This window comes from Budorcas taxicolor, chromosome 2, assembly GCF_023091745.1.
Source record: "Budorcas taxicolor isolate Tak-1 chromosome 2, Takin1.1, whole genome shotgun sequence".
NCBI classification, from domain to species: Eukaryota; Metazoa; Chordata; class Mammalia; order Artiodactyla; family Bovidae; genus Budorcas; species Budorcas taxicolor.
In genome coordinates, this window is record NC_068911.1 from 150,611,247 (window position 1) to 150,636,619 (window position 25,373).

The 25,373-nt window shown below is 53.7% G+C and overlaps 1 protein-coding gene across 3 annotated transcripts in view; it reads right to left on the minus strand.

The window, feature by feature from the left end:
* Window positions 1–25,373, minus strand: part of TNS1 (tensin 1) — a 214,268-nt gene that overhangs the window by 102,380 nt on the left and 86,515 nt on the right. For all 3 annotated transcript variants that reach the window (XM_052655179.1, XM_052655187.1, XM_052655196.1), the window contains 3 exons: window positions 19,711–19,752; window positions 4,819–4,860; window positions 4,032–4,082 (listed from right to left, as the gene is read on the minus strand). In XM_052655179.1, coding sequence (XP_052511139.1) covers window positions 4,032–4,082; window positions 4,819–4,860; window positions 19,711–19,752 — 135 coding nt within the window. The remainder of the gene's footprint in view (window positions 1–4,031; window positions 4,083–4,818; window positions 4,861–19,710; window positions 19,753–25,373) is intronic.

Genomic DNA, 25,373 nt, shown 5'->3' on the forward strand with positions numbered 1-25,373 from the left:
ACGGGGCTTCCTGTTTTCTGCAAAGTTTGGAAGCATGTGACACTCACTGGCAGAAAGCAAACGTGTACAGGTAACACGTCTGGGGGTGGCTGGGCCGAGTCACAGGGAGAGCCGGAGAACCACCGATGGGCCGGGGGCGGGGGCAGGGCATGTGAGCGACACAGCTGAGGGCTCTGAGAAACGCAGTGACCTCACAGACACGGGGCTGGAGACCGAGCCTGCAGCAGCTGCCAACTCACATAGCGCCTTTCTCAGGAAGGATGAGGTCTTCTCCACAGGCCATCTTCATACCCCCTCCCTCATTCAGTGAACTTTGCTGAGGGCCACCAGCTGGGCATAAGGCCCCCAACCTCAGAAAGCTTCCATTCTGTGAAAGATGATTCTCACCTACGAAGCCCATGTGAGAAGCAGCCATCTGGCCTCACTGACCGCTCTGTAAAATGGGTACAACAGAGTCTGGTGTGATTTACCTGTTCCACTCAGAGCCTCTGGGGAAAACTACCCAAGGATTTTACAAAGAGTTCTCTAGGGACTTTCCTGGTCCAGGGATTAAGAATTCCCCTTCCATTGCAGGGGACATGAGCTTGATCCCTGGTTGGGGAACTAAGATCCCACATGCTGCAGGACAAAGCTTACACGCTTATAACTAGGGAGAAGCCCAGGCACAGCCACAGAGAGCCTGCGTGCCGCACCTAAGGCCTGATGCAGTCAAATAGATAAATACGTTAAAAAAAAAAAAAAAAAGAATACTTGAAGAGAAAAATAAGCTCTCGGTCTGCCTGTAATTCCATTCCTTTCCTCTCTGGGGCTCTCAAAGCCATCTATCCACAGCTCTGAACTTCTTCCCTGCGCCTCCCAAGACACAGATCCATAACAGAACTTCTGATCCAGCTCCCGTAGGCACCAAGATCTCTCCCCTACCATCATCACCAAAACCCAGTCGCTTCTTTGCTTAAAGGACACTGTAAAAGGAAATTCCACACCCTCCCCCAAACCGTGTCTATGTCTCTTCCTATCAGCCAGTTCCTCCTGGTATCTAACCCTCACCCTTCCTGTTGCAGATTCCACCAACATCGTTGACCTTGGTCCTCAATGCCGGTGGGGGCTGCTGACCACCGCTCAGACGCTCCGGGGCAACTCAAGATCTGTGACCCTCAGCCCCGTTTTCCGCCTTCTTCTTCCCCACCATGCAGCAACAGTGGGAACCCCAGGATCTGGGCGGGGTTGGTTTAGAGCAAGGACTGTGTGGGAAGAGTCCTGCCTTCTTTTGAGGTCCACAGACCAAACACAACAGCACTGGACCAAAGGGAAAGCTGTTTCCGGAGCCCAGGTCCCCAGGGGGCACAGCTGGGAGGAGGGTCTGTAAGCAGCAGCCATGTCAGGCAGCCGGAGACTGGTGACCAATCTACGTCAGGGGCCCTTCCCCACCCCGACATCTCCTCTGGGGGCTGCGGTCACCCCCTCCCCTCTGCACCAGCCCCTCCAGCCACACCCCTTCCTCTCTCCTTCCTGCCCACCCGCCTGGATTTTTCCAAAACAAAGTGCGACACAGCACACCATCCACAAACCCTGCAACACACTAGCCTCGCTGGAGGAAAACAGCCATTCCTGCCCTGTGAGTCCTGGGCCGCTGGCCAGAGACAGGAAAACAACTCAACAAACAGGCACATTATCACAGCAGCAAGCCCCAGAGCAGCAGCCATGCCGCTCCAGAAACGGTCTCCTCACCCGAGCAGAGGGCAAGAGAGCTCAGTGGTTGGGCAGGGGACCCTGAGGTCACTCAACCCGGGACAGGTTTCTGGGAACCTCAAAAACTAGGTTTTCTCTCTTCCTTCGCAGTACACACGTCACGCTATAATCCGCTCACTTGCTCAGCCTTTCATGAACTCCTTTAACTAGACTAAGCAGACCGAGACTCATCACGTCCCTCCTCCCATATCAAGGCAAGACACCACTCCTACCCACCCCTGGCATGCGCAGACACACATACTTTCATCCCCGATCAACAGATTTTCCCCTAAAAATCTTCTAATCCCAGCTAAGCGGCAACCTCTTTCTTCCCCAGGACCAAGGTCCGACACCCCCTCATGTCAAAAAGTTCTTCATGATGTCTAACTTCACTCTCTCCCACTGCACCTTTACCTTGTTGGATCTATCTGGCCTGGGATGGGGCTGTGGGGAGCAGCTGCCCTAGGACTCGACTTATAAGAACATCCAGACCATTGGCTAAAAGGCTTGGTTCACACAACATCACCCTGTCCCCTGGCCAAGAGTCAGGAGTCCTGGAAACACCATATTCAGGCAGCGGTCCCAGGACGGAATGGAGAAAACAGATATTCATTGCATCTGTGAGCTCCTCCAAGCCTCTGTTTCCTCATCTATAAAATGGGTTCACAGCATCTGCCATAGTGGGATGTCACGGGGATCAAAAATACCCAGGCCAGCTTCTGGCCCTTAGCCAAAATAACAGTAATAAGAATGGCTAACATGTATTGAGCTATAGTATTCACTCTGTGAATTCACCTCGTGAATTATAGAATTCACTTTGTGTCCATTAAGCTAGTTAATCGTTAGTAGTAGCTACACGAAACATTACCTCCTCCCCTGCACCCCAGCCCCAGAAACATCACAAATGTGGACAAGGGTCCCTCTGAGCATGTGTACTCCGCACCCACAGGACCCGTGCATACCTTTTCCACTAATTTGAGAGGCATGTTCCTCCTCCTGGCCAGCCCCTGTCTGGCCCTGGGGACACCTCCGCCTTGCGGGGCTGGGCAGTGTGGAGTGGCAGTGGGCTCTCCACTGACGGCACTGCCTGCAGGAGCCTAGCGCTTCCCTCCAGGCCCTCCCTGCCGTGGGTCAGGCAGCTGTCAGATGATACGGCCCCATGCCATCAACAGCTCCCCCTGTGCCAACCGCCAAAACCACTCCCAGTTCCTCTGCAGATCAGGGCGGGAGAGGATGGAGAGGCCTGCTGAGGGGTGAATTGTCAGAGAAGGCCGGGGAAGAAAGGGAAGGTCCGACTTCACTGGGCATCTGCCCCTGGGGTGTGAGGACAAGCCCAGGCACGAGTTGGGCTCAAAGCAGGGGATCCGGGGAGCCCTTCCTTCATTACCTGAGGTCCTTCCACTTAAGGAGTTTGCCTGTCACCCTCCACCAAAAAACCACACGGCAGGAGAAGCCTGCGAGGTGAACCAGCCCCATCTTTCAGCTTCCTCCTGAATCAGTGACATTTAGCCATTTCCCAAGCCTCTTCTGTCCAAAGAAGCAGAGCCTATGATCCCCAAGAGCCCAGGAGTCCCTCTTCATCTCTGCCCTTAGTCCCCCTTCATCTCTGCCCTTAGTCCCCCTTCATCTCTGCCCTTAGTCCCCCTTCATCTCTGCCCTTAGTCCCCCTTCATCTCTGCCCTTAGTCCCCCTTCATCTCTGCCCTTAGTCCCTCTTGCTGTAGTGTCACCCATTCCCCTGGCCCTTACTTTAGTGACTGCTCACAACCCCGCCAGCCCTTGCACACTCTCCCTCCCCACCCTGAAGTACTGAGCTCTGCTTAAGCGATGGGCAGATGAGCCCTGAATCCAGCTGAGCTGGATGGAGGCAAGACTGAGGCCCAAGACTGAGCCTAGGTCATGGGCCCGCTCACCCCTTCCCCCCGGTGGCTCAGATGGTAAAGAGTCTGCCTGCAGTGCGGGAGACCAGGGTTCAATCCCTGGGTCGGGAAGATCTCCTGGAGAAGGAAATGGCAACCCACTCCAGTATTTATGTCTGGAAAGTCCCATGGATGGAGGAGCCTAGCAGGCTACAGTCTATGGGGTTGCAAAGAGTCAAACACAACTGAGCAACCTCACTTTCTTACTTTCTTTCTTTCTTGCAGTCTGGAATTGAACTGAGTAACCCTGCCTGCCCTTCTAGACAGGAGATTGTGAGGGATGCCCCACCAAACAAGACAGGTGTGAGTCGTCATCCACCTCCCTGCATCCCCACTCACCAGGGAACCACCACGTCTTCCTCTTCCTCCCCTTCCCCATACTTACATCTTCCTCAAGGCTTTTCCGTGTGTTTCCACCCCGAAAGGCTGCTTCTCCCTGGAGACAAAGAAAAGGCAGTCAGAGAGGGGAGTCGAGGAAAGTCATCAAAAAGCCCCAGGTCTTTCACTGCCAGGTGTGGCAGTGGTGGGGGTGGGGGCCTGGTAGGGGGCTTGCTTGTTTGTGCAGCATCTCTGTCCACTAAAGGCCCCTCGGAGCCAACTGCACCCACTCATGTGTGTCTCTCCTGGGGAGATATCATTATTCCCATTTTGCAGATGAGAAAACTGAGGCACAGACAAGCTCGAGACATGCTACAGTCTCACAGATAGAACCTTGGCCGAGTTGGGATATGAACCCAAGTCCTCCAAGCCCATCAGCTAGCTGCCAGCCTTGGTTTCCCCACTGCACAATCCACCCACTTCCTTCCCTTCCTCCTCCATGCAGCCTTGAGGAAACCATCTGTCCTTCTGCTAAGGCAGAAAGATGTTTGGAAAGATCTTCCTGGCTCTCTCACATGCTACATATTTAATAAAGAAGACCACATTTTAGCACTGGCCTCTCCCTCCCTGCCTGCCTCGTTCCCCAGCAATCATTTCCCAACACACAGGGGGATGGGCTGATGTCCAGCTCTCCATGTCACAAGGTCCCCACCCTTCCCCAAGTTCCACAAATCTACTCCAGAAGGGTGTCCTCAAACACATCTGTTCACTGTCCCCCCCCCCCCCATCTTCCTTCTGCTTTCCCGGCCTCCCCAAGCTGCTCCCTGTCCCCCACCCCACCTGCCATCACTTACCGTGTCCACTACATTCTTCGGGGCAGTCTCAGTGTTGATGGGCTGTGAACAGAGGGAGAGCACAGCGTGAGTCCTCAGGGCAAACAGCCCCAGGCTGGCTCTCTCCCCCGGGGCTGGAGGCCATGGTGGGCAGGACGCCTCTGGAGACAGCTTGGATGGCGCCAACCCAAGACTCAGACATAATGTGCTGACCCCAGGCTTGAGGGCAGAACTTGGAAAGTGGAAGACAATCCTATTGGTCCTAGAACCACCCAGCTCAACACACCTCAAGAGGGACCCGAAGTCCGATCCCTCAAAAGGCAACAAGGAGCAAGTAAGCAACTCCTGTTCCTACCTGCCAGGCATGTGTACCTACACCAGACGCTTCGTCTATTCATAAGAACCCAGTGAGGCAGGGACCCTTACCATCTTTGAGCCTTACTTTACCAATAAGAAGAAATCAGATGAATGGACCAATGCCACTGACTACTAATGGGAACAAAAGGGTTGGAACCCCATCTTGGGTCTCTACACCTCAAGCTGTGTGAAACTGCAGTGGTCCCAGACACGATGTTCCACACTTCAGTGGGCTTTCAAGGACCACTCCACACAGGCCCTGCCCCCCGCCTTGCAGACGTCAATCTCCATGCCCCAAAGCTCTGCTCCATCCCACATCCAGGACTTGGTTTGTGGAATGGCTTCTACCCTTTTCCTACAAGCTCTCCTTTCAAAGAAGCCCTCTCTGAACACCCCAGCAAGGGGGGCTGTCTCCCACCTCTGAACTCCAGTAAACCTTACTGTCTGAGCTATTTATCTGGTCCTCGGTGCATGAATAATCTCATTGTGGGAATAGGTCTCATTCCAACTATTGTTTTATTTGTGATTGTTATCCCACTTTTCTCCAAAACAGATTCAAAGCAGCTTTTCTTTAACCAACTCCGTTGCCACATCCCTCATGCTGGAGACTGTGGTTGATGTGTAGTGGGCAGTCACTCAACACCTGAGGACTGATCCTGTCCCTCACCCCGGTGTCATCCTTCCTTCACCCAGACCAACAGAAGTGCTTCCCACTAAAGGCATCCTGAAACATGGGCTCCTCAGACTCCCTCATCACAAGAGAAAAGCTTCCCGTTCCAGGGCCACCTCCTGACCAGTCTCCAGGGCTGTTTCCAGCTCAGTGATGTGGTTAGAGGGGAGCTTGAATCTTGCAAGTGGGCATGAGTCAAGGTCATGGAAACAAATCTTCACTGAGATGACCATAGACCAGATATAGATAATGGATCTCAGAATAGGACACATGGGCCCAAACCCTATCCCCAGGACCTGAGGATGCACTGTGCATGTCTGAAGACAGGGGAATGAACAGAATGACTTCTGTACGGTTCTGACATCTGGGAGAGAACTGGACCAAGATAGGCATGGAGCAGGGCTTCCCTGGTGGCTCAGACAGTAAAGAATCTGCCTGCAATTCAAGAGACCTGGGTTTGATCTCTGGGTTGGGAAGATCCCCTGGAGAAGGAAACAGCAACCCACTCCATTTTCTTGCCTGGAATATGCCATGGACAAAGGAGCCTGGCGGGCTGAAGTCCATGGGGTTGCAAAGAGTCGGATATGACTGAGCAACTAACACACTTTCAGGCTTGCAGGAAGGAAGCAGGCTGAGCTAAAGGCAGTAGTGCTCTTTCTAAAAACGCACAAACTCTACCCTACTGTTCTAGAGACAGAGTATGCCATGGACAGAGGAGCCTGGCGGGCTGCAGTCCATGGGGTAGCAAAGAGTCAGACAACTGAGCAACTAACACACACACACACACACACACACACACACACGAGACAGGAGGCTGAGGCCAAAACTTCTTTCCAGGTGAATAAAACCTCCTGTGTAGTTCAGGGTCAAGGCAGCTTGGGACGGTTGAGGGAGCACAGGGTCCAGGAACGGAGTCGGAGCTGGGGAGGTCCGACTCCCAGCCCCTCCCAGCCTCCTTGGTCGACCCACCTGGAGTCTGAAGATGACTCTACAGAGCAATAAAGATGCCACATTCTGTCCCCACTCAGCCCAGCCCTAACCCTCCCCCAGAGCCCCAACTCCTGAGCCACAGGCCATGGGGCAGGAGGCAAACGAGCCCACAAGAAATCCCCAGGGATCCCTGCCCTAGACTGAGCTCTAGGAGCTGCCTGACAATCGGGACCAGGGTCCCCCTCAGCCTCCCACCACCAGCCAGCCCCACCCAGCAGAGTCCTCAGAGGCAGGGCCAGGCTGCTCCGCCCTCGGATCCCCTGCCCATCTCTTCTGGTCCACAGCTCTGGGATGCTCACGTGGAGACCACGGGCTGCACAGGACGCCTGAGTGCCTCCACCCTGGGTGGCTCTGGCCTCCTGGAGGGAGGAGAAGGCCTAGAGAGCCGTTCACAGGGACCTTCTGCATGCAGAGTCTACACAGCACAACTGAGTCTGGACCCAGATCTCCCAGCTTCAGTGCCCTCACTCTTCACAGTCTGTACAATCAGCCTCCCTGACAGGGAGAAAGGACAGAAACGGGGTGGGATGAAGAAGCTGGAGACAGAACACCTGCCTCAGATCCGTTACAGGCCCCGAAGAGCCCCTCGTCCTGCTCTGGGGAAAGCCTCCCAAGAGGGTGGGGCAGAGTGAGAGCTGGGGGTCTCAAACTGGAGTATGCCTGCCAATCACCCGGAGGGCTGCTGACACACAGGCAGGCCTCTGAGCCCTCCCCAGAGGTCAGAACCCACAGACCAGGGAAGGACCCAAAAATGTGCATTTCTAACAGGTTTCCAGGTCCGGGGATGACACTATGAAAACAACTAATCTAGACTGGCAGCACTGGCAACAGCCGGCCAGGCCCCGTCCTGACTCTCTGCTACTAACCACGACCTCAGGCAGGTCATCGTGTCCTCGCTGCTCTCCGGCAGGACTGCACGGTCCTATTCTGTGAGATGCAAATGAGATGAAGCACAAAAAGCACTCAGAACAGGGCCGGGCCCTTAGGAAGCTCTCCATAAATGTGAGCTGTTGTTCATCATCTCCACCCCACCCCACCCTGCCCCACCTTGACCCTCCTGTCCCACCCCTCCTGGGTCTGGCACAGTGCAGACCAGGGAGGCAATATTAGAAACCACAGGCCTCAGCAGGGCAAGAGCAACTTCTCTCCCTGCCAGCAATCATCTGAGCACCAGCCCCTCTGCCCGCATCCCTTCCCACGCCAGCTGGAGGCCAGCCACAGGGCCAGCCATTAAACGCCTGCCCTCAATATTAGAGAAGAGGCTTTCTGAGGAGCTAAAAATTTCCAAAAAAACACTTCCAATCTCAACACCCACTGTTTTCCTGTAGTGTTTGCAAACATAGTCCAGCATGCACAGTGCACTCCCCTCCCCTCTCCTCCACCCCTCGCCTCCACCCCAGGCCTCCTGGGATTGAAGTCCTGCTTCCCTGTTTCCCAGGCACTGCCAGTTCTGGGGCTAGTGGGAATGAAAAAGGCAAGGGAACTGGTAACAGGAGAGGGGTCTCCCCTCAGGCCACCCCTGTCCCAGGCCCTGCAGGGAGGCTTGGGTATGCTACAGGAAGCTCCCAGGCCATCAGAGCTTCAGTGGCTGACAGAGACCCACTAGGCCTCAGCTGTCACCCTAACTTTAGCATGTACACACACACCCTATTTTTGCACACCACTCCTCAGACACCATCTCCTCCCTCCCCATTTCACAGATGGGGAAACTGAGGTACAGAAAGGTACGGGTATGATTTGCTCAGCCTCTCACAGTGAGATGCATGGCAGGACTCCGGTGGGCACCCATGTTTTATAAACCCCCCGCTGAGCCCACCTGCTGCCCCTCACCCCAATTCCCAGCTGGCCTGCAGGCAGGGTGAGCAGATGCCAGCTGGCCAACTCTGCTTTTCCTTCCCACTAAGGCTCAGCAGTCCCTTGTGGCTCAGCTGATAAAGAATGCACCTGCAGTGCAGGAGACCTGGGTTCAATCCCTGGGTTGGGAAGATCCCCTGGAGAATGGAAAGGCTACCCACTCCAGTATTCTGGCCTGGAGAATTCCATGCACTGTATAGTCCATGGCGTTGCAAAGAACTCGGACACGACTAAGCGACTTTCACTTTCACTTTTCAAGGCTCAGCAGTATAAGGATGAAGCAGATGGAACCCACATAAGGGGGGTACCCCCCAATTTGGCCCCACCCTCTGCCCAATCCCAGGACAAACCCAGGCTTTTCAAAGCTGAATCACTGCCCCACCAGGGGTCTTCCAGAATGCCTCCTGCCCTCAGGCAGGACAACTCAATTCCAGCTCAGGAGCAAGTGGAAGGGTTTGGACCTGGTACTGCTTGATGGCCAAGTCTCATGGTGCACAACCCCGAGACCAATACCTCCTCCAGTGCTGCACCCCAGGTACCTCGCTTGCCTGCCCTCCTGGTCCTGGTCTGGAGGTGCCTTTTCATAATGTGACTGCAGTAACAAGAACGACTCAGCAGGTACTAAGGATGCCCTGGGCTCAACACTGGGCTCTTCACTTTCATGATTATCAGTCCTCATAACCAATGTTCACCAGGTAAGCATTATCCCATTTCACAGGTGAGGAAAACTGAGGGGCCAAGAGGTTAAATCACCCAATCAAGGTCACATAGCCAGTAGATAAAGATAGCTGGTTTTTTAATGTGGCTCCTTACATCCACCTCATGCTCAGTCTCCTCTTGGGCATAATCTTCATCCAGTTCCTCTCACTCTTAATCAACTGCCCTCCTGTTGGGAACAAGCTTTCTGCGGCTTAAAAACTAATTGTCTCGGGCCCTCAGGAGGATGAGGCTTCTTCAATACACTTCCAGAGGAAGAGGAGGAAATGGGCTGCAGTAGGAGAGAGTGCGATCAGACATCAGAGAGAACTTCCTGAATGCGAGGGGTTGTGAACCACAGGATGGATAAGGGAAGCTGCACATCCTTTGCTCAATTTTTTCTTTTTTTTTTCCAAAAAAAGACAAGTATGTCCTCTCAGTGGGTTTAATCACCCCCAATGGTGTGGGCCGGAGGAGGGGCCAGTCTGCTGAGGCTGCTGCGGCTGGGATGACTGCCTAGAGGTTCATGCAAGAGGACACGTCGGTGGCCGGCAGGGAGGGTGGGCTGGGAAAAAAATGTGTCTGTAGGCTGCTGTTCTGGAGGAAGGAAAAGGCAGAGGGCCATGGCGGGTGGGGGGAGGTGCCCAAGCCCTGGACTCGGGGGGAGGAAGGGCAGGGCAGAATGCGGACTCAGCCTCCGGAGGAACATTCCGTCCAGAAATTCCTCACACCCTCCCCCCTCTCACCCCTTCAGCTCTCCCCTCTCTTGCCCCCTGGGAGCCCTGGAATCCGGATAGTTTTTCAGGCCAAAAAGACCCCATGACATCACATCTACTGCCACGGATGGACTGTGAGGTCAGGGACAGCGCTGCCTGCCTTTTGGGAGGCAAATTGAGGACCCATAGCACATTATTCTAGGTTCGTGTGTTCTCAAAATAGAGCCCTAAGCAGATGAAGAAAAGGGGTTGAAAGCCAAAGGGAAGGGCAGGGAAGCACCATTAACGGGGCACTTAGAGGGGGTGTGGCCGGGAGGGCACTTTGCAGGCCCCACAGCCAGCCGGGGACCAGTAGCCTGGAAACTTGAGGCGGCAGCAGCAGCAGCAGCAGGCAGGGGGGCACTCTGAATCTCTCTCGGCCAGTGAGGACAGAGTTCCCAGGGTGGCTGGCCAGCTCCACTAGAGCTCCGGTCAGCCCTTCACCTCCAGTTATTTCCCAGCATCCCGGCAAGAGGAGGTCATCAAAACGGAGGGCAAGGGGCTAAGGGGGAGGGCGCCATCAGCCCGGGGCCCATGAGTCTTTGAGTGTAGTTGCTGCAGAGGCCACAGCCTCTCCTGGGCAGGCCAAGGCCACCAGAGTAAAAGAGCAGGCTGGATGTGAACAAATGGAATGTGATGCCTGATTTTTCCCTGCACCCCCAGGGAGGGGCCTAGGCAAGCTCACACCTGTCTTCAGGGTCCCTCCAACTCACCCTGAGGGACCCAGGTCCCAACTCCAGGTGGCTGAGGCTGGGCAACTGTGGACCCCGCCCCCGTACCCTGTCTTGCTTGCTTGCGCTCACGGGGCTGGCCCTGAGCCTAGCTGGAATATTTCTCACCCCCTCCTGCCACCTTCTCCTCCCTGTGGACGTTGTTTTCCTCCCTCTTGGTCAGGGCACTGGGGGTGTGCACATCCGCAGGCCCTTCCTCCATGACCCCCTGGCTGCCCTGGCACAGGTCTTCCACCCCACGACTGTGCCAGACTCATCTGGTCTACCAGCCCTCCTCCTGGCAGCCCCCTCACCCCTGAGCCACACCCCACAGCTGGCGGCAGACTTCACTCACAACGCCTGCTTTGGGTCACTTCCCCACTCAAGGACCCACAATGGCCCCTTAGAGCTTGGCTCATCAAGTTCAAGTTCCCCAACCTGGCTTCTGGACTCCTCTCCCTTATCTGGCCCCTTTTCCCTTGTGGACTCCACTTCCTTCCCCCTCCTCTTATCTGCATCCTCTGCTCCCCTCTCCTCACTTGCCCACCACCATGCCACCTGGGTTCCCGCCTCCTTTCCCACACTCAGGCTCTTCCCACCGGCACCCCAGCCAGAGCCAGTGAAACAGCTGGCCCGGCTCCTCATCCCCCCAGCAAGGGCACTGGATTTGCTCCGGCCCCCAAGCTTGGTCTTTTGTTTCAGCCCTCTCCGTTTCAGCCCTGCTGCCTCGTGGAAGGCCCACTCTCCTTCCCTCTTCTTGTCCACTTGCTCAAGTCTTAACCTGGCCTTGAAACAGGAGGCAGGCCTGCCCACCCAGCGCAGCACAGAGTGACGGCTGCCTCCTTGGACCCCAAGGCTACCTCTGGTCAAAACCCCTGAGTACCCCTGAGTTCACTTCCACAGTAGCGTTCACTCTCTCCCACTAAACAGGGCGAGGCCCTTCACCCAACTAGGGCCTCTCCCAGTGGGAGTCAAAGGGGATGTGGTTAGCACATTCATGGATGCCTTGCCCTCTGGGGACCACGTCCCTTCATGGCCCAATATAAGGACGGGACCTCAGTGGGCCCTGAGGACTTCCACCCAAGCATCCCCTATAGCAAGAGAACCTTCCATCTGCACCATAACAGGTGTCAGTGAGTGTGATATGTTCCAGTGACAGACAGTGACTCCACCAGACAGCCCCGACGGGCCATTTTAGGTGTTAGAAAACTCTTCTCTACACCCAAGTCTCCAGTTCTTTATGAGACCCTCCACCTAGGAGGTGCTCCTCTGGAGAGCAATGGCAAGGAAGCCAGTTTGTCCTTCAGGAAGGTCTCACTCCCATTCTACGACACACACCACCCCATCCCCGCCCCCCCGGCCCCATACCCTCTCTCTCCACACCAGGCAGTCGAGGGGGCACACAAACTCATTTCCATCCCCACTCATGGCTCTCCGAATCCTCTTTGGAATGCAATGCTCAGAGTTTGCCCTGTTCTTTGAAAACCAGGACTCTCTCGGGCTCATTTCTCCTGGCTTTGCTCCATTTTCCAGAATCTCCAAAAGATGGCCCTCCATGGCCCACTCAGTGCCCTGAGATGAAATGCATCGGGGTTGGGAGTTCAGATGAACTAAAGCCACCGCTGGCCACTCTCCCTGATGGAGAGCAGGATGGCAGCATTGGGCTCGGGGGCTCCACGTCCTTCTCAGGGGCCTTCTTCTCTTCCACGAGGCAGCCTGGTGCCTCCTCACACTAGATCTGACACGGGGACACCCTGAGCAAGTCATCTGAAAATCTCAGGACCACCACCTCACAACCATTAGGATGCCTACTATCAAAAAGAAGAAGGAGAAGAAAGAAAACAAAGAATTTGGGCAAGTTCAGTTCAGTTCAGTTCAGTTCAGTTCAGTCGCTCAGTCGTGTCCGACTCTTTGTGACCCCATGAATCACAGCACGCCAGGCCTCCCTGTCCATCACCAACTCCTGGAGTTCACTCAGACTCATGTCCATCGAGTCAGTGATGCCATCTAGCCATCTCATCCTCTGTCGTCCCCTTCTTCTCCTGCCCTCAATCCCTCCCAGCATCAGAGTCTTTTCCAATGAGTCAACTCTTCGCATGAGGTGGCCAAAGTACTGGAGTTTCAGCTTCAGCATCATTCCTTCCAAAGAAATCCCAGGGCTGATCTCCTTCAGAATGGACTGGTTGGATCTCCCTGCAGTCCAAGGGACTCTCAAGAGTCTTCTCCAACACCACAGTTCAAAAGCATCTTTGGCACTCTGCCTTCTTCACAGTCCAACTCTCACATCCATACATGACCACAGGAAAAACCATAGCTTTGCAAAGATGTGGAGAATTAGAACCTCTTGTGCACTACCAGTTGTAATACAAAATGATACAGCCACTGTGGGCAACAGTATGGTGGTCCCTCCAAAAAAAGTCAAAAGCAGAATTACTAGGTCATCCAGCAGGTCCACCCATGAGTATATACCCAACAGAACTGCAACAGGGATTGGCAGAGAGATTTACATGACCATGTTCATAGCAGCATCATTCACAGTAACTAAAACGTGGAAATGACCCAAGTGTTTATTGACAGATACATGAGTCAGTAAAACGTGGTATATACACAGGGAAGCCTGGCGTGCTGCAGTCCATGGGGTCGCAAAGAGTCAGACGCAACATAGCAACTGAACAACAAACAACAATATACATGCAATGGAGTATTCAGTTCAGTTCAGTCGCTCGGTCGTGTCCGACTCTGTGACCCCATTACTCAGCCTTAAAAAGGAAGGTCGTTCTGACACATGGCACAGCATGGACAAATCTTGAGGACAGTACTCTGGGGTAAGAAGCGTCACAAAGGGCAAATGTTGTATGAATCCACGCATGAGGTGCATTAAGTCATCAGACTCAGGGAGGCAGAAAGTAGAAAGGTGCCTGGCTGGGACTATGGAGCTCTTATTTAATGGCTATAGAGCTTTTTGTTTCACAAGATGAAAAGCGTTCTGGAGGTGGATGGTAGTGATGGTTGTGCAACGAATTGGATGTACTTAATACACTGATTGTGGACTCCAAAATGATTAAAATGATAATTTTCATGTTATGTGTATTTTACCACAGGTTTCCCTGGTGGCTCAGCGGTAAAGATTCCACCTGCAATGCAGGAGACACAGGAGACGTGGGTTTGATCCCTGGGTCGGGAAGATCCCCTGGAGGAAGGTATGGCAACCCACTCCAGTATTCTTGCCTGGAGAGTTCCATGGACAGAGGTGCCTGGAGGGCTACAGTCCATGGGGTTGCAAAGATTCGGACATAACCAAAGAGACTGAGTGCGTACATACATATTTTACCACAGTTTTGTTTTTTAAGTGAATCAGAGTAAAAAAAACAATGTCAGGGCCTCAGTTTCTTCTCCTAAGAAAGAGCAGGATTTGACTGAATGTCCTGCGGCCGTCTCATTGCTGTGGCTCCGTGCCCACTGCATCCACATCTGCCCTCCAGAAGCCCTGGCACTTGGCAGAAAAGAACCAGCATGAAAACAGTGCCCAGCACGAGGGAGGTGCTCGGGAGATGTTAGCTGGTAGGACAGAGGGCAGATAGATGGATAGAGAGTGGGCTATGGGGCTTCCCTGGTGGCTCAGTGGTAAAGAATCTGCCTGCTAATGTAGGAGACTCAAGTTCAGTCTCTGGATTGGGAAGATCTCCTGGAGAAGGGAATGGTTACCCACTCCAAGACTCTTTTGCGCGGAAAATTCCATAGCCAGAGGAGCCTGGCGAGCTATAAGATGGATGGCAGACAAATGGATGGATAGACCGGCCCCTAAATCCCAGGCCCTCTGGCTCGTGACTAGCACTGTTTAGAAGAAGAAATCCAGGAGAAGCCCACTTGGCAACAGCAGGCATTGACATCAGCAGCAATCACAGAGGGTATCGGGAGGAAAGCTGGCCTAGGAACCCACAACCCCACTCCTGATCCAGCCTACCCCCCACTGCTGTATGACCGTGAACCAGTCACCTGGCCTTTCTAAGCCCCAGTTTGCTCCTCTCCGCAGGATGGGCCCACGCCCGTCCAGACCTCCACACAAGTCACTGTGGGCTTGGGGAGCCCAGCATCAGGGGAAAGGCTCTGAGAACCGCAGCTGCTGTGTAATAAACCAGTCCCGTTTGTCACGATCATGGTTATGAGTGTGGACCCTGGTGCCAGGTAAAACCCCAGGGCCCCCTCCAAACAACTCTGCGGCCTTAGGTCTTATCAAGGTTCTTCATCTGAGACATTGGGGTAATCACAGCACCTCCTTTACTGCACTGTGCTGAAGAATAAATGAGTTTATTTTTGTAAAGCTCCCACAACAAAGGTCTGCAAAGAGGAAATTCCATACATGGGTTAGCTTTTCACTTGCTCTGATTACTGAAACCAACCTGGCATCCCATCCCCCACCACACACTCTCCACCCCACCTGTGATTCAACAGGACTTGTTCCGCAGGACATTTCAAGTCTTGGTTTGGGGGCTGGCCTGCAGAGGAGAAGCAGTGCCCACACAGCTCTCCCCTCACCCAGGTCTCCTGGGTGCCAGGCTTTGGGTGTAGAAGGGCTCAGATCCGGCCCACTTCAGTGGCCACTGCACTTGGCCATCACCCTCGGGAAATTCCTTTGGACTCTTATTTTTCCAAAGTTGAGAAGACCTGCCTCAGCGCTTTCCAAGGATCAGGAGCATCCACGACAAGCACACCCTCACCCCTCTCCAGCCTGCCCCCAGCAGTGGACCCCACAGGAGGGAGGTGACCCTAGGACCCTTCTCCTCAAGGCCTTGGGCAACATCTGTTGAGTAAGACGAAAATACGGGTTGAAGATTAAGCCACTCTGCCCTGGTTGGCCTGGCACAGGCTGGAAAATGTTTGGCTGGCAGGACCCTGAGGCTGCCAGAGCTCCTGGGCCCAAGGATGAGTGGTCCCGATCCTGGGGCGGGGGGTGGGGGGGTGGGGTGGGGGTTGAACAGAAGTGAGATGGGTGAGAAGGCCAGAGGGAGAGCTGGGGAAGGAGAAAACTCAACAAAAAGACGAACACACAGTATGAGGCAAGAGGGAGGAGTCTGGGAGCCCAGAGACCGACCCTGCAGAGGCTGAAGGGCAGGCATCGAAGGGAAAAGGAAGGAAAAATACAACCCGCCCTTTCCTCCCTCTTCTGAACCTGCTCAAAGCCCTTGCCTGCCTGCCTGCCGTGAGGAAACAGGTGTTGAGTGCTCTCTAGGGGAAGCAAAACTTTCTCCCAGCTTCCCCTGGGCCACTTTCCCTCCCCAGGGACAATATCAGAGTTTCCAGCTGGAGACGGCCCCCCTAATAGATCCCCATAGCCCAATAGCAAAGAATCAGAGGACAACAGTCCTGTTTATCGAACACCTAATCTGCGCTGAGCATCTGGCTGAATGCCTTTCTTCCCGCCACACAATAAGCATGCATTGAGCACCTACTGTGTGTCAGATAGTGGGAATACAGCAGTGAACACAGAGGACGGAAACCCTTTGTCATCATAGTGTTTACATGCTGGTGTGGTGGGAGGCTATTTTTTTTAATTTGTTTTTAATCGAAGGATAATTGCTTTACAGTATTATGTTGGTTTCTACCAAACATCAACATAAATCAGCCATAGGTTTACCCATGTCCCCTCCCACCTGAACGTCCTTCCCACCTCCGTCTCTACCCCACCCCTCTGGGTTGTTACTGAGCCCCGTTAGAGTTCCCTGAGTCATACAGCAAATTCCCACTGGCTGTCTATTTTACATATGGTAATGTATGTTTCCATGTTGGTGGGAGGCTTTTAAAGGAGATCAGCAAGTAAGATGGTGACAAATGCTGAGGGGCAAAGAAAGCAGGGAAGGGAGAGTGGGTTGCTGGGGGAAGGGAAATCTGACACTTGAGTAAAGATCTCAAGGAGGGAAACAGCCTGGCAGGTATCCTTGGGAAAAGCTCAGCAAGTGCAAAGGCCCTGAGGCAGCTGCCTGATGTTCAAGGACCATCAAGAAGGCCAGGTGGTCACAGCAGACTGAGAGAAAGAGGGAGCTTTTAGAAGATGCAGTGAGAAAGGAAATTTGCCCACCGTTGCAGGGCTGTGTAGACCAACGGAAGAACCTGGGCCTTTACTCTCAGGGGTGAGAAGCCATTGGAGGATTTGAATACAGACTGATTCAGTGAGCTAATTTGCTCCTTTTATTCTCTTCACAGCCTTATAAGGTAGGTACTGTTACTAACTCCCAACCCGCAGAGGAGAAACTGAGGTCCAGAGAAGTTAACCAACGTGTCCACTGTCACAGACCCAGGCCCTGGGGAACTCCCTCACTCTTGATCACTCCTAGGGGGAAGCGGGCAGGTCCTGACTCAGGCGGGGAAATCTTCATTGTCACAACCACTCCTCCACCAGATGGCTCATGCAACGTTTACGAGGGTCAGAGCCCCTCTGACCAGGGCGGGCACATTAGAGATGGGAGCAACTCCACAGCCTGGCAGGCAGGAGTCCCTTCTGGCACCATGCTGTCCTGTGCAAGTAGCTTCAGTCATGTCCAACTCTTTGTGACCCCGTGGACTGTAGCCCGCCGGGCTCCTCTGTCCATGGGATTCTCCAGGCAAGAATACTGGAGTGGGTTGCCATGCCCTCCTCCAGGGGATCTTCCCAACCCAGGGTTTGAACCCACATCTCTTTATATCTCCTGCACTGGCAGATGGGTTCTTTATCACTAGCGCCACCTGGTAAGCTCATCCCTTCTGGTATCTAACTGCAATTATCTATTCCCTTCTGTTCCAATCCCTGACCTCTCCTCATGTAAACAAAGCTCATGAGACTCCTGGAGTTCAAGCATCTGGCTCCTGACTCGACAGCCCTAGACCCCAGAGCCCCCCAACTATCCTCAACCAGCCAAGAACATTCTGTTCTCAGTGGCCAAGTAGTAGTCAGGTTGAAATGCTGAGACGTTGGCTCCTTCCTCTCCACCCCTCCCTGCCTGCCCTTCCGCAATCCCAGAGAGAGTTCTCTCTGGCAGTTCCAAACCAGGCCTGCACTCTGGCCTCATCCCCACAGTATTCAGCCCCTAAGCCCTGCTGTTGTCAGATGACCTTTGACTGAGCTCTGTGCAAAGAATACTCCACAGCTGGAGATGCACAGCCAGGCAGAGGTGAGCCCCAAAAGCATTTGAGCCCAGTGAGATTAAGAAGGAGGGGCCGATACGGGGAAAGGACATGGAATGCCTGACCTCTGGGAGTCTTATGAGCTTTCTTTATGTGAGGAGGGGTCACAGGTTGGAACAGAGGGAACAGGCTGGCATTCCAGCTGGAGGAACTGCAGTTGGATACCAGAAGGGACTCCTGCCTGAGCCAGGTTGTGGAATGTTCCAGTATCCAGGCCGAGCAAGTCACGGCAGGGCCTAGACAGGGAGGGCAGAGGGCAGGGACTCTGCTCTGCATCCAAGAGACATCTACGAGTCATAATCACTTCTGCGTACTTTTTTTTTTTGCATGCTTTATTTCATTCCACCAATGACCCTGAATAGGGAGGGGAAGGATGGGAGGCGGATATGTATCAGAACTGAGAAGGCCTTTGCCGCATCAAGTGCAGCCCCCTTCTTTGACAAAAAGGGAACCTGAGGCCCAGAAGGAGGGCAGTACTGGCCCACTGTCACACAGCATGTGGGTGGCAGAAGAGAAAAGACCAGGAAACCCGAGTGAGATCCCAGCATCCAGGCTGAGCAGGTCATGTGCAGACGCCTCCAACTGCCTGGGCCCCACTGGGCCCTTGCCTACTCCCCGAGACTCCCACCCACATCAATGTCACCACAGGCACCGCCAAACCAATCAGTGGGATGGTGCCCACTTGGGCCCTCCATCACAAACTCCAGTCACAAACAAGTACACACATGGGTGCAGGCCTGCACACACATACCTATGTGCAGGCAGGGCCCTCCCTCTCCAGCCCCCAGGGCCCCCGCCTGCCTCCTGTGCTGGGCTGGGGAGCAGGAGGGAGCTGTGAAGGGTAAGAAGACAGAGAGACAGCAGGGAGGGAAACATTCCAAATCAGCCCAGCTGGGATGGGTCTGGAGCAGGACCCTCTCCCCAGCCCATAACTCACAGGAGTCCTGCCCCATCCACACTTTTCTAGAAGCCTGACTGGAGGAAAGAGGGGGCAGTGCGGGCTGAGGGACATGGAGAGAGGGCAGAAAAGCAGAGTCAGCCAAAGAGCCTGGAGATGCAGGAGGCCACCTGAATGTGACTAACTTCCCAGGTACCTGAACTCTGTGGGTCATGCCATCCATCTCCCCACCTCCAGCCAAAGGGACCTGACCAGGGACCAGTCAGGTCAGAGGAGATGCCATCCCCTCATTCCATAATCCCCAAGACAACAGGCCCTGGACCAGGCCTAGAGACAGGCGAGATGCCCTTTTATGGGCTTTTCCAAGGACTTGAGTCTCAAGACTGAAATAAGAGGCCGCAAGTCTCATGAAGTCACGAAGGGACCTCATGACTCATTTCCTTCTAGTTGGGCTTCAGCTTCAGGACACAGCCCCTTCCTCCTCATTACCTAATGGCCCAGCACCTGTGGGGGCTACCAGGATGCTTGGGGCTTCCCCAGTGGCTCAGCGGTAATGAATCTGCCTACAATGCAGGACACACATGAGACGTGGGTTGGATCCTTAGGTCTGGAAGATCCCCTAGAGAAGGGAATGGCAACCCACTCCGGTATTCTTGCCTGGGAAATCCCATGGACAGAGGAGCCTGGAGGGCTACAGTCCATGGGGTCGCAAAGAGTCGGACACGAAGGAGCGACTGAGCATGCCTGCAGACAAAGTAAGCTGCAGCAGGAGCTGAGGAAAGAGAGGAGGGTGGGCTGGCGGGGCAGGAATGGACTGTCACTCACCACCAGTTCATGGCTGGAAGGAGGAATGCAGGGGGCAGCCACCTGTGAGAGGAACAGAGAAAGGGCAAGGTTAGCATCTTTCATCCCCATAGAAACCCAGGGCCTCCTGAGATCATTTTGCTCCCCAACCAGCCCGGGCTAGACACCCCTCCCTTCAGTTCACAAACACTGACACCCTCCAGGAGAAGAGTTCATTGGAAGACTGTAGCAACACGAGAAAATGCCTAGGCAACAGTGCTCAGATGAAGACGCAAAAGTGAAATGGACACATTCTTAAAATTCTATAAAAAGAAATATGCAGAAAGACTGGAGGTCAAAGCACCAAAGTAAGGAAATACGGTTTGTTTGTTTTTTTCTCTATGCTCTAAATTTTCTGCAATATGGTAAGATTTGGGGGTTTTTTTTTGTTTTTTTTGTTTTTTTTTAAACCGTGTTTAAGACCTCTAGGAAAGGAAAAGTCGCCTCCTCCATTCTCCCAAATGCCAAGGTGTCTCTCACTCAAAGGTCAGAGCTGCAGAGGGCTGGCCAAGCTTCCCAGACCGTGTGGGGAAACAGCATGGGGGAGGAGGGCCTGTTGGCTCTTTCAAAAGAAACTGGCCACTCTGCTAATACACATGGAAGGTCTTGAGGGTGGAAACACTCTCCGAGGGTGAGCTATTATTTTGTCATCATCCTCATCTTCTCCTCTGATGAGGGAGGGGGTGGCCCCGTGGCCTCAAGTCAGAGGGAGATGGGCGGAGAGAGGGGGCTGGATTGCTCCCTACCCTGAGATAACACTCCCTCCCCAGGGGCCCAGCAGCCAAACCACTACCCTGACAATTAGCAGAGGCCTTTATCAGAGACTTGGTGTGTTCCTTTTTTTCTAGCCAGGACACGTTTTTCTTGGAGCTCATACCTCAACCTTGGCTTCAATTCCTGACCTGAACACCACACAGGGGCCCACAGAGGGGTCAGAGAGGGAAGCTCTCCCCACCTCCCTCAGCCCCAGGCATGAGGATGTCTGGACACAAGCCGTGGAGCAGGTGGCTACCCTCCAGCAGTGGGCGATCCAGCCCCCCACCCTAGAAGAGCAGTGACAGCCCCCAGCCCCAGCTGGAGCTGGTTGTTCATTGGGGTGTCACCCTCAGCTGAGCCCTTCTGTCCGCTGACCCTGTTCTATCATCTGACCAGCTCCAGGGACCACCTGGCTTGACATGCCAGCTTAGAAGGGGTCCACACTTGTGGAACCATGTGCCCTGGGCTCTGGAAGAGGTGGAGGGGCTAGGAGTTGGCATCCCTGGGTTCTCGACCCAGTCACGCTGCAGGCTCCCTGCCAACTCATTCTCCAGAAAAGTGACCTGGGTGGGAGTGGGTCAACCCACAGATCAGCACCCTGCTCTTCTGCTTCTCTCGGAGCTAGAGCCGGAACGGGGCTGAGAACCCAAATGTGGAATCAGCTGCAAGAGGACAGGACGCTCCCAGCTAGTGCCACGGCCTCCCAGACACAGGCAAGTCCCATCCACTGCCTCTGTCTTCCCCTGCAGTACCCAAGAGTGCGTGTCTGGTCTCTATTTGGGTTAGGGAAATGAGGGGGTTACGGACACATACTGAGGCAAAGGCAGGATGGACAGGTGTCCTCTGAGACAAGAGGGAGAGCCTCTTCTCTAGGACCACCCTAAAGTACTAGTCGCTCAATCGTGTCCGACTCCTTGCAACCCCCTGGACTGTAGCCCACCAGGCTCTTATGTCCAAGGCATTCTCCAGGCAAGAATACTGGAGTGGGTTGCCATTCCCTTCTCCAAGTACCACCCTGACGCAGTGGGGAACCATGGAACCTGACCCCAGGTCCTGTCCTTGTCCTCTCTGAGGACTTAGATCTGCACTGTGGACCCCCAGTTTGCGGGCCTGATGCCGGGGTGCCCCTTCGTGGCCTGCTGCCCACCAGGGCCTCCTCCACCCACTGCCCACAGCTGCGCATTCCAGGCCTGCCCGCCAGCCAGCCCACTAACTTTGTTGTGTGTTTCAATGTTTCTTGTCTATTTTTTTTTTTTTTAAAGCAGAGAAATGTTTCCTTAAAAGGCTCTCTCCTTCCCTCCGGCACCCTGGCTCCTGGCCACCCCCTCAGGAGCCTGGAATTTACCAGGGAGGGCCAGAGCCCCCTGCCACTCTGGCCCCTGCCCTGTGGCCCCACACTCCCGGTATCCGCAGCAACCACTCCCAGTGGCCCCTGGGGACCCCAGCTAGAAGCCCGCCCTATCCAAAGGGGGCAGACACGGGGGCTGCCGGTCATCTGTCTCCCCAGGGCTGGCAGGACAGGATTCCAGGACTCAGGCCCAGAAATTCAGCCTCAGGTAAGCCTCCTCCCTGAGTCTCCCTCTACGATCCTCAGCACACAGAGGGTGAGGGCCGGTGGGCCTAAGGCTCAGCCTTTCCATTCTGAAACCTGTAATAACACTAAAAGCAGCAGCAGCAGCGGCAAATACTCCCATCAGACTTGCTACCCACCAGGCACTCTGCTTTGTCCCTGGCGTCAATTAATTCACTCCGTTCCCACAACCCTGAGCATCCCATTTTGTGGATGAGAAGACCAAGGTACAGAGGTCAATCAAGTGTCGGGCAGAGAAAGCAGGACGCAACCCCAGCAGTCTGGCTGTGGACAGGGATGTGCCCCGGCCCTCTCTGCCATGCTGACTCTCCTGTAAAGACGAATTTCCCCAGAGCCCTACACAACGACAGCAGGAACAGAAAGCTTATGGGATGTGCCTATGTGTCTGTTACTGCCCTAAGCCCCTTCCCTGGACTCATTTGATTCTAATAAAAATGCAGACTTTGGACATAGGTAGGGAAGGAGATGGTGGGACGAATTGAGACAGTAGCGTTGACATATATATACTATCCTGTGTAAAATAGATAGCCAGTGGGAAGCTGCTATATGGGCACAGAGAGCCCAACCTGTGCTCTGTCATGACCTAGAGGGGCGGGATGGGGTGGGAGCGTCAGGAGGGAAAGGACATATGTGTACTTGTGGCTGATTCACAGTGCTGTATGGCAGAAGCCAATACAATATTGCAAAGTAACTATCCTCCAATTTTAAAAAGTTTCTTTAAAGTTCACAGGGAAAAAAATGCATGAGTTATACTGTTTTATCCCCATTTCACAGATGAAGAAACTAAGGCACAGCAAGGGTAATGACTTGCCCAAGGCCACTACAGCAGAACAATGCAACTCTGGAGGTAGAAAGACAGGAATGCTGCCAGGATGTGAGCGTTACCAGGCTCCATAGCGTGGCACTGGGGCCAAAGCCTGGCATTCATCAGCCCTCCACCCACTAATATTTTCTGAACTTTAAAGGTCCCCGGGAACAGTGCCAACAACAGGACACAGCCTTGGAGACTCCCCCAGGACAGGAGAGTCCTGAGAGCAGGCAGCCCAGTCGGGGGCTCCCTGCACCACCCGCCCCCTGGCCTGTTCCCCACTGTCAGTCTGTATCCATTCACCTTGTCTAGGACCCAAAGCCACACCCAAGGGGTGGGCTCCTCTCAGTCCTCGGGACACACCTAGCTCTGTTCCTCCTCAGGGCCTCTGAGTACGCCGCTTCCTTGCCCAGATGTTCTTAGCCCAGCTGTCTGCACCACTGGGTCCTTCCTATTCTTCTGGCTTTGGCTTAAATGCTACCACCCTAGAGAGAAGCCCTCCCTGACTCCCTTAAGTTACACACACACACACACATAGCTATTCTCTCTCCTGAATTCCTATCTCTCCTTCACAGTCCTAAATACACTGTATAATTATAGATGTGTTTATTTCCTTGCCTATAATCTGTTACTCACTAGAGAAATCAAGTGCCCTAAAGGAAAGGAGCATGCCTTGTTCATCATGCTAGTCCCAGCACACAGTAGGTGCACACGAAAGATTTGTGGAAAGATTAAAGCGACTCAAGGCCCAAGGACAGGAGGCACCAGTCACCACTACCAGCGGTAGAATCACTGCCATCTGTTAGGCACCTACTCAAGGGAGCTAATTCTACCATATGCTAGTGTCGTCTCTGAGACCCTCCAATCCTGCAGAGTCGGTATTTCTGCTCCCATTTTACAGATGAAGAAACTGAGGCTTGAAGAGATCATAACAGAGTCAACCAGCTCTAAGGGGAGAGCTGTAGGTGAAAACCCAGGCATCTGTCTCCCACTGCCCCCATCACCTCACTACCTGATGAGTGGCAGGACCTCATCCCCAACTGGGTGACACTCCCATCCTCAAGTCTCAGGATTGGTTACATGACATCCCAGCCTTCCACGGGTCCCCACACCCACGTCCACCTGGTCCCCAGGGCTGGAGGACAGCCCAGCCAAACTAGAACCACTTGAGTCTGGGAATTCAGCATTTTATATAATCCTGAGCAGAAAAGAGATCCCCCCCATATCTGGCTAGCCTCCCCCCACCCCGCTTTAATTACGGTAAAATGCACATAACATAAAACTTACCATTTTAACTATTGTAAGTGTAAATCAGTGGCATTGTATATTAACAATGCTGTATAATCATCTCCACTATCCATTTCCAGAGCATTTTCATTTTTCCAAACAGAAAAACCCGACACCCATCAAACAATAATTCCCCACTCCCCTCCCCCAACCCCGGTCCCAGTAACCTCTCATCTGCTTTCTGTCTCTATGAACTTGCTTATTCTAGGTACTTCATATAAGAGGAATCATACAGTATTTGTCTTTTTGTCTGAATTATTTCGCTACGTGTATAAGCTGAAGTATCTCTCCAGATTCTTAGGTTGAAGTCCAAACCCCCGGTACCTCACAATATGCCTGTATGTAGAGACGGGGCCTTTAAATGTGCGTATTAGTCGCTCAGTCGTGTCTGACTCTTTGCAACCCCATGGACTGTAGCCTGCCCGGCTCCTCTGTCCATGGGGATCTCTAGGCAAGAACACCGGAGTGGGTAGCCATTCCTTTCTCCAGGGAATCGTGCTGATCCAGGGATCAGACCCACATCTCCCATGTTGCAGGCAGGCTCTTTACCATCTGAGCCACCTGGGAAGCCCCAGGGGTGATTAAGTTAAAGTGTGGCCATTAAGGTGGGCCCTAATCCAATATGACTGGTGTCCTTACAAGAAAAGATTAAGACCCGCAGAGAGTCACTAGGGGTACACGCACCAAGGGTGGGCCACGTGAAGACACAAGGAGAAAGTGGCCATCGACAAGCCAAGGAGGGCCGCAGTGGAAACCATACCTGCCGGCACCTTGATCGTGACCTCCAGCCTACAGACTGTGAGAAAATAAATTTCTGTTGTTTAAACCACTGAGTTTGTGGGTCTTCCCTGGTGGTCCGGTGGCTAAGACTCCACGCTCCCAGTGCAGGAGGCCTGGGTAAGATTCCTGGTCAGGGAATTAGATGCTACGTGCCACAGCTAAGAGCTGGCATGCTGCGTGCTGCAACAAGATTGAAAATCTTATGTGTCGCAACTAAGACCCAGGGCAGCCAAATAAATAAACAAACCACTGAGTGTGTGATATTTTGTTATGCCAGACCCAACAAACTAACATACTCTGCATAATGCTTTCAAGACTTCTTCACGTCGCAGCATGTATCAGAGTCGCATTCTTCTTTGAGGCTGAATACTACTCCATCGTATGACTAGACCACATTGTGTTTACCCGTCCATCCATCAGTGG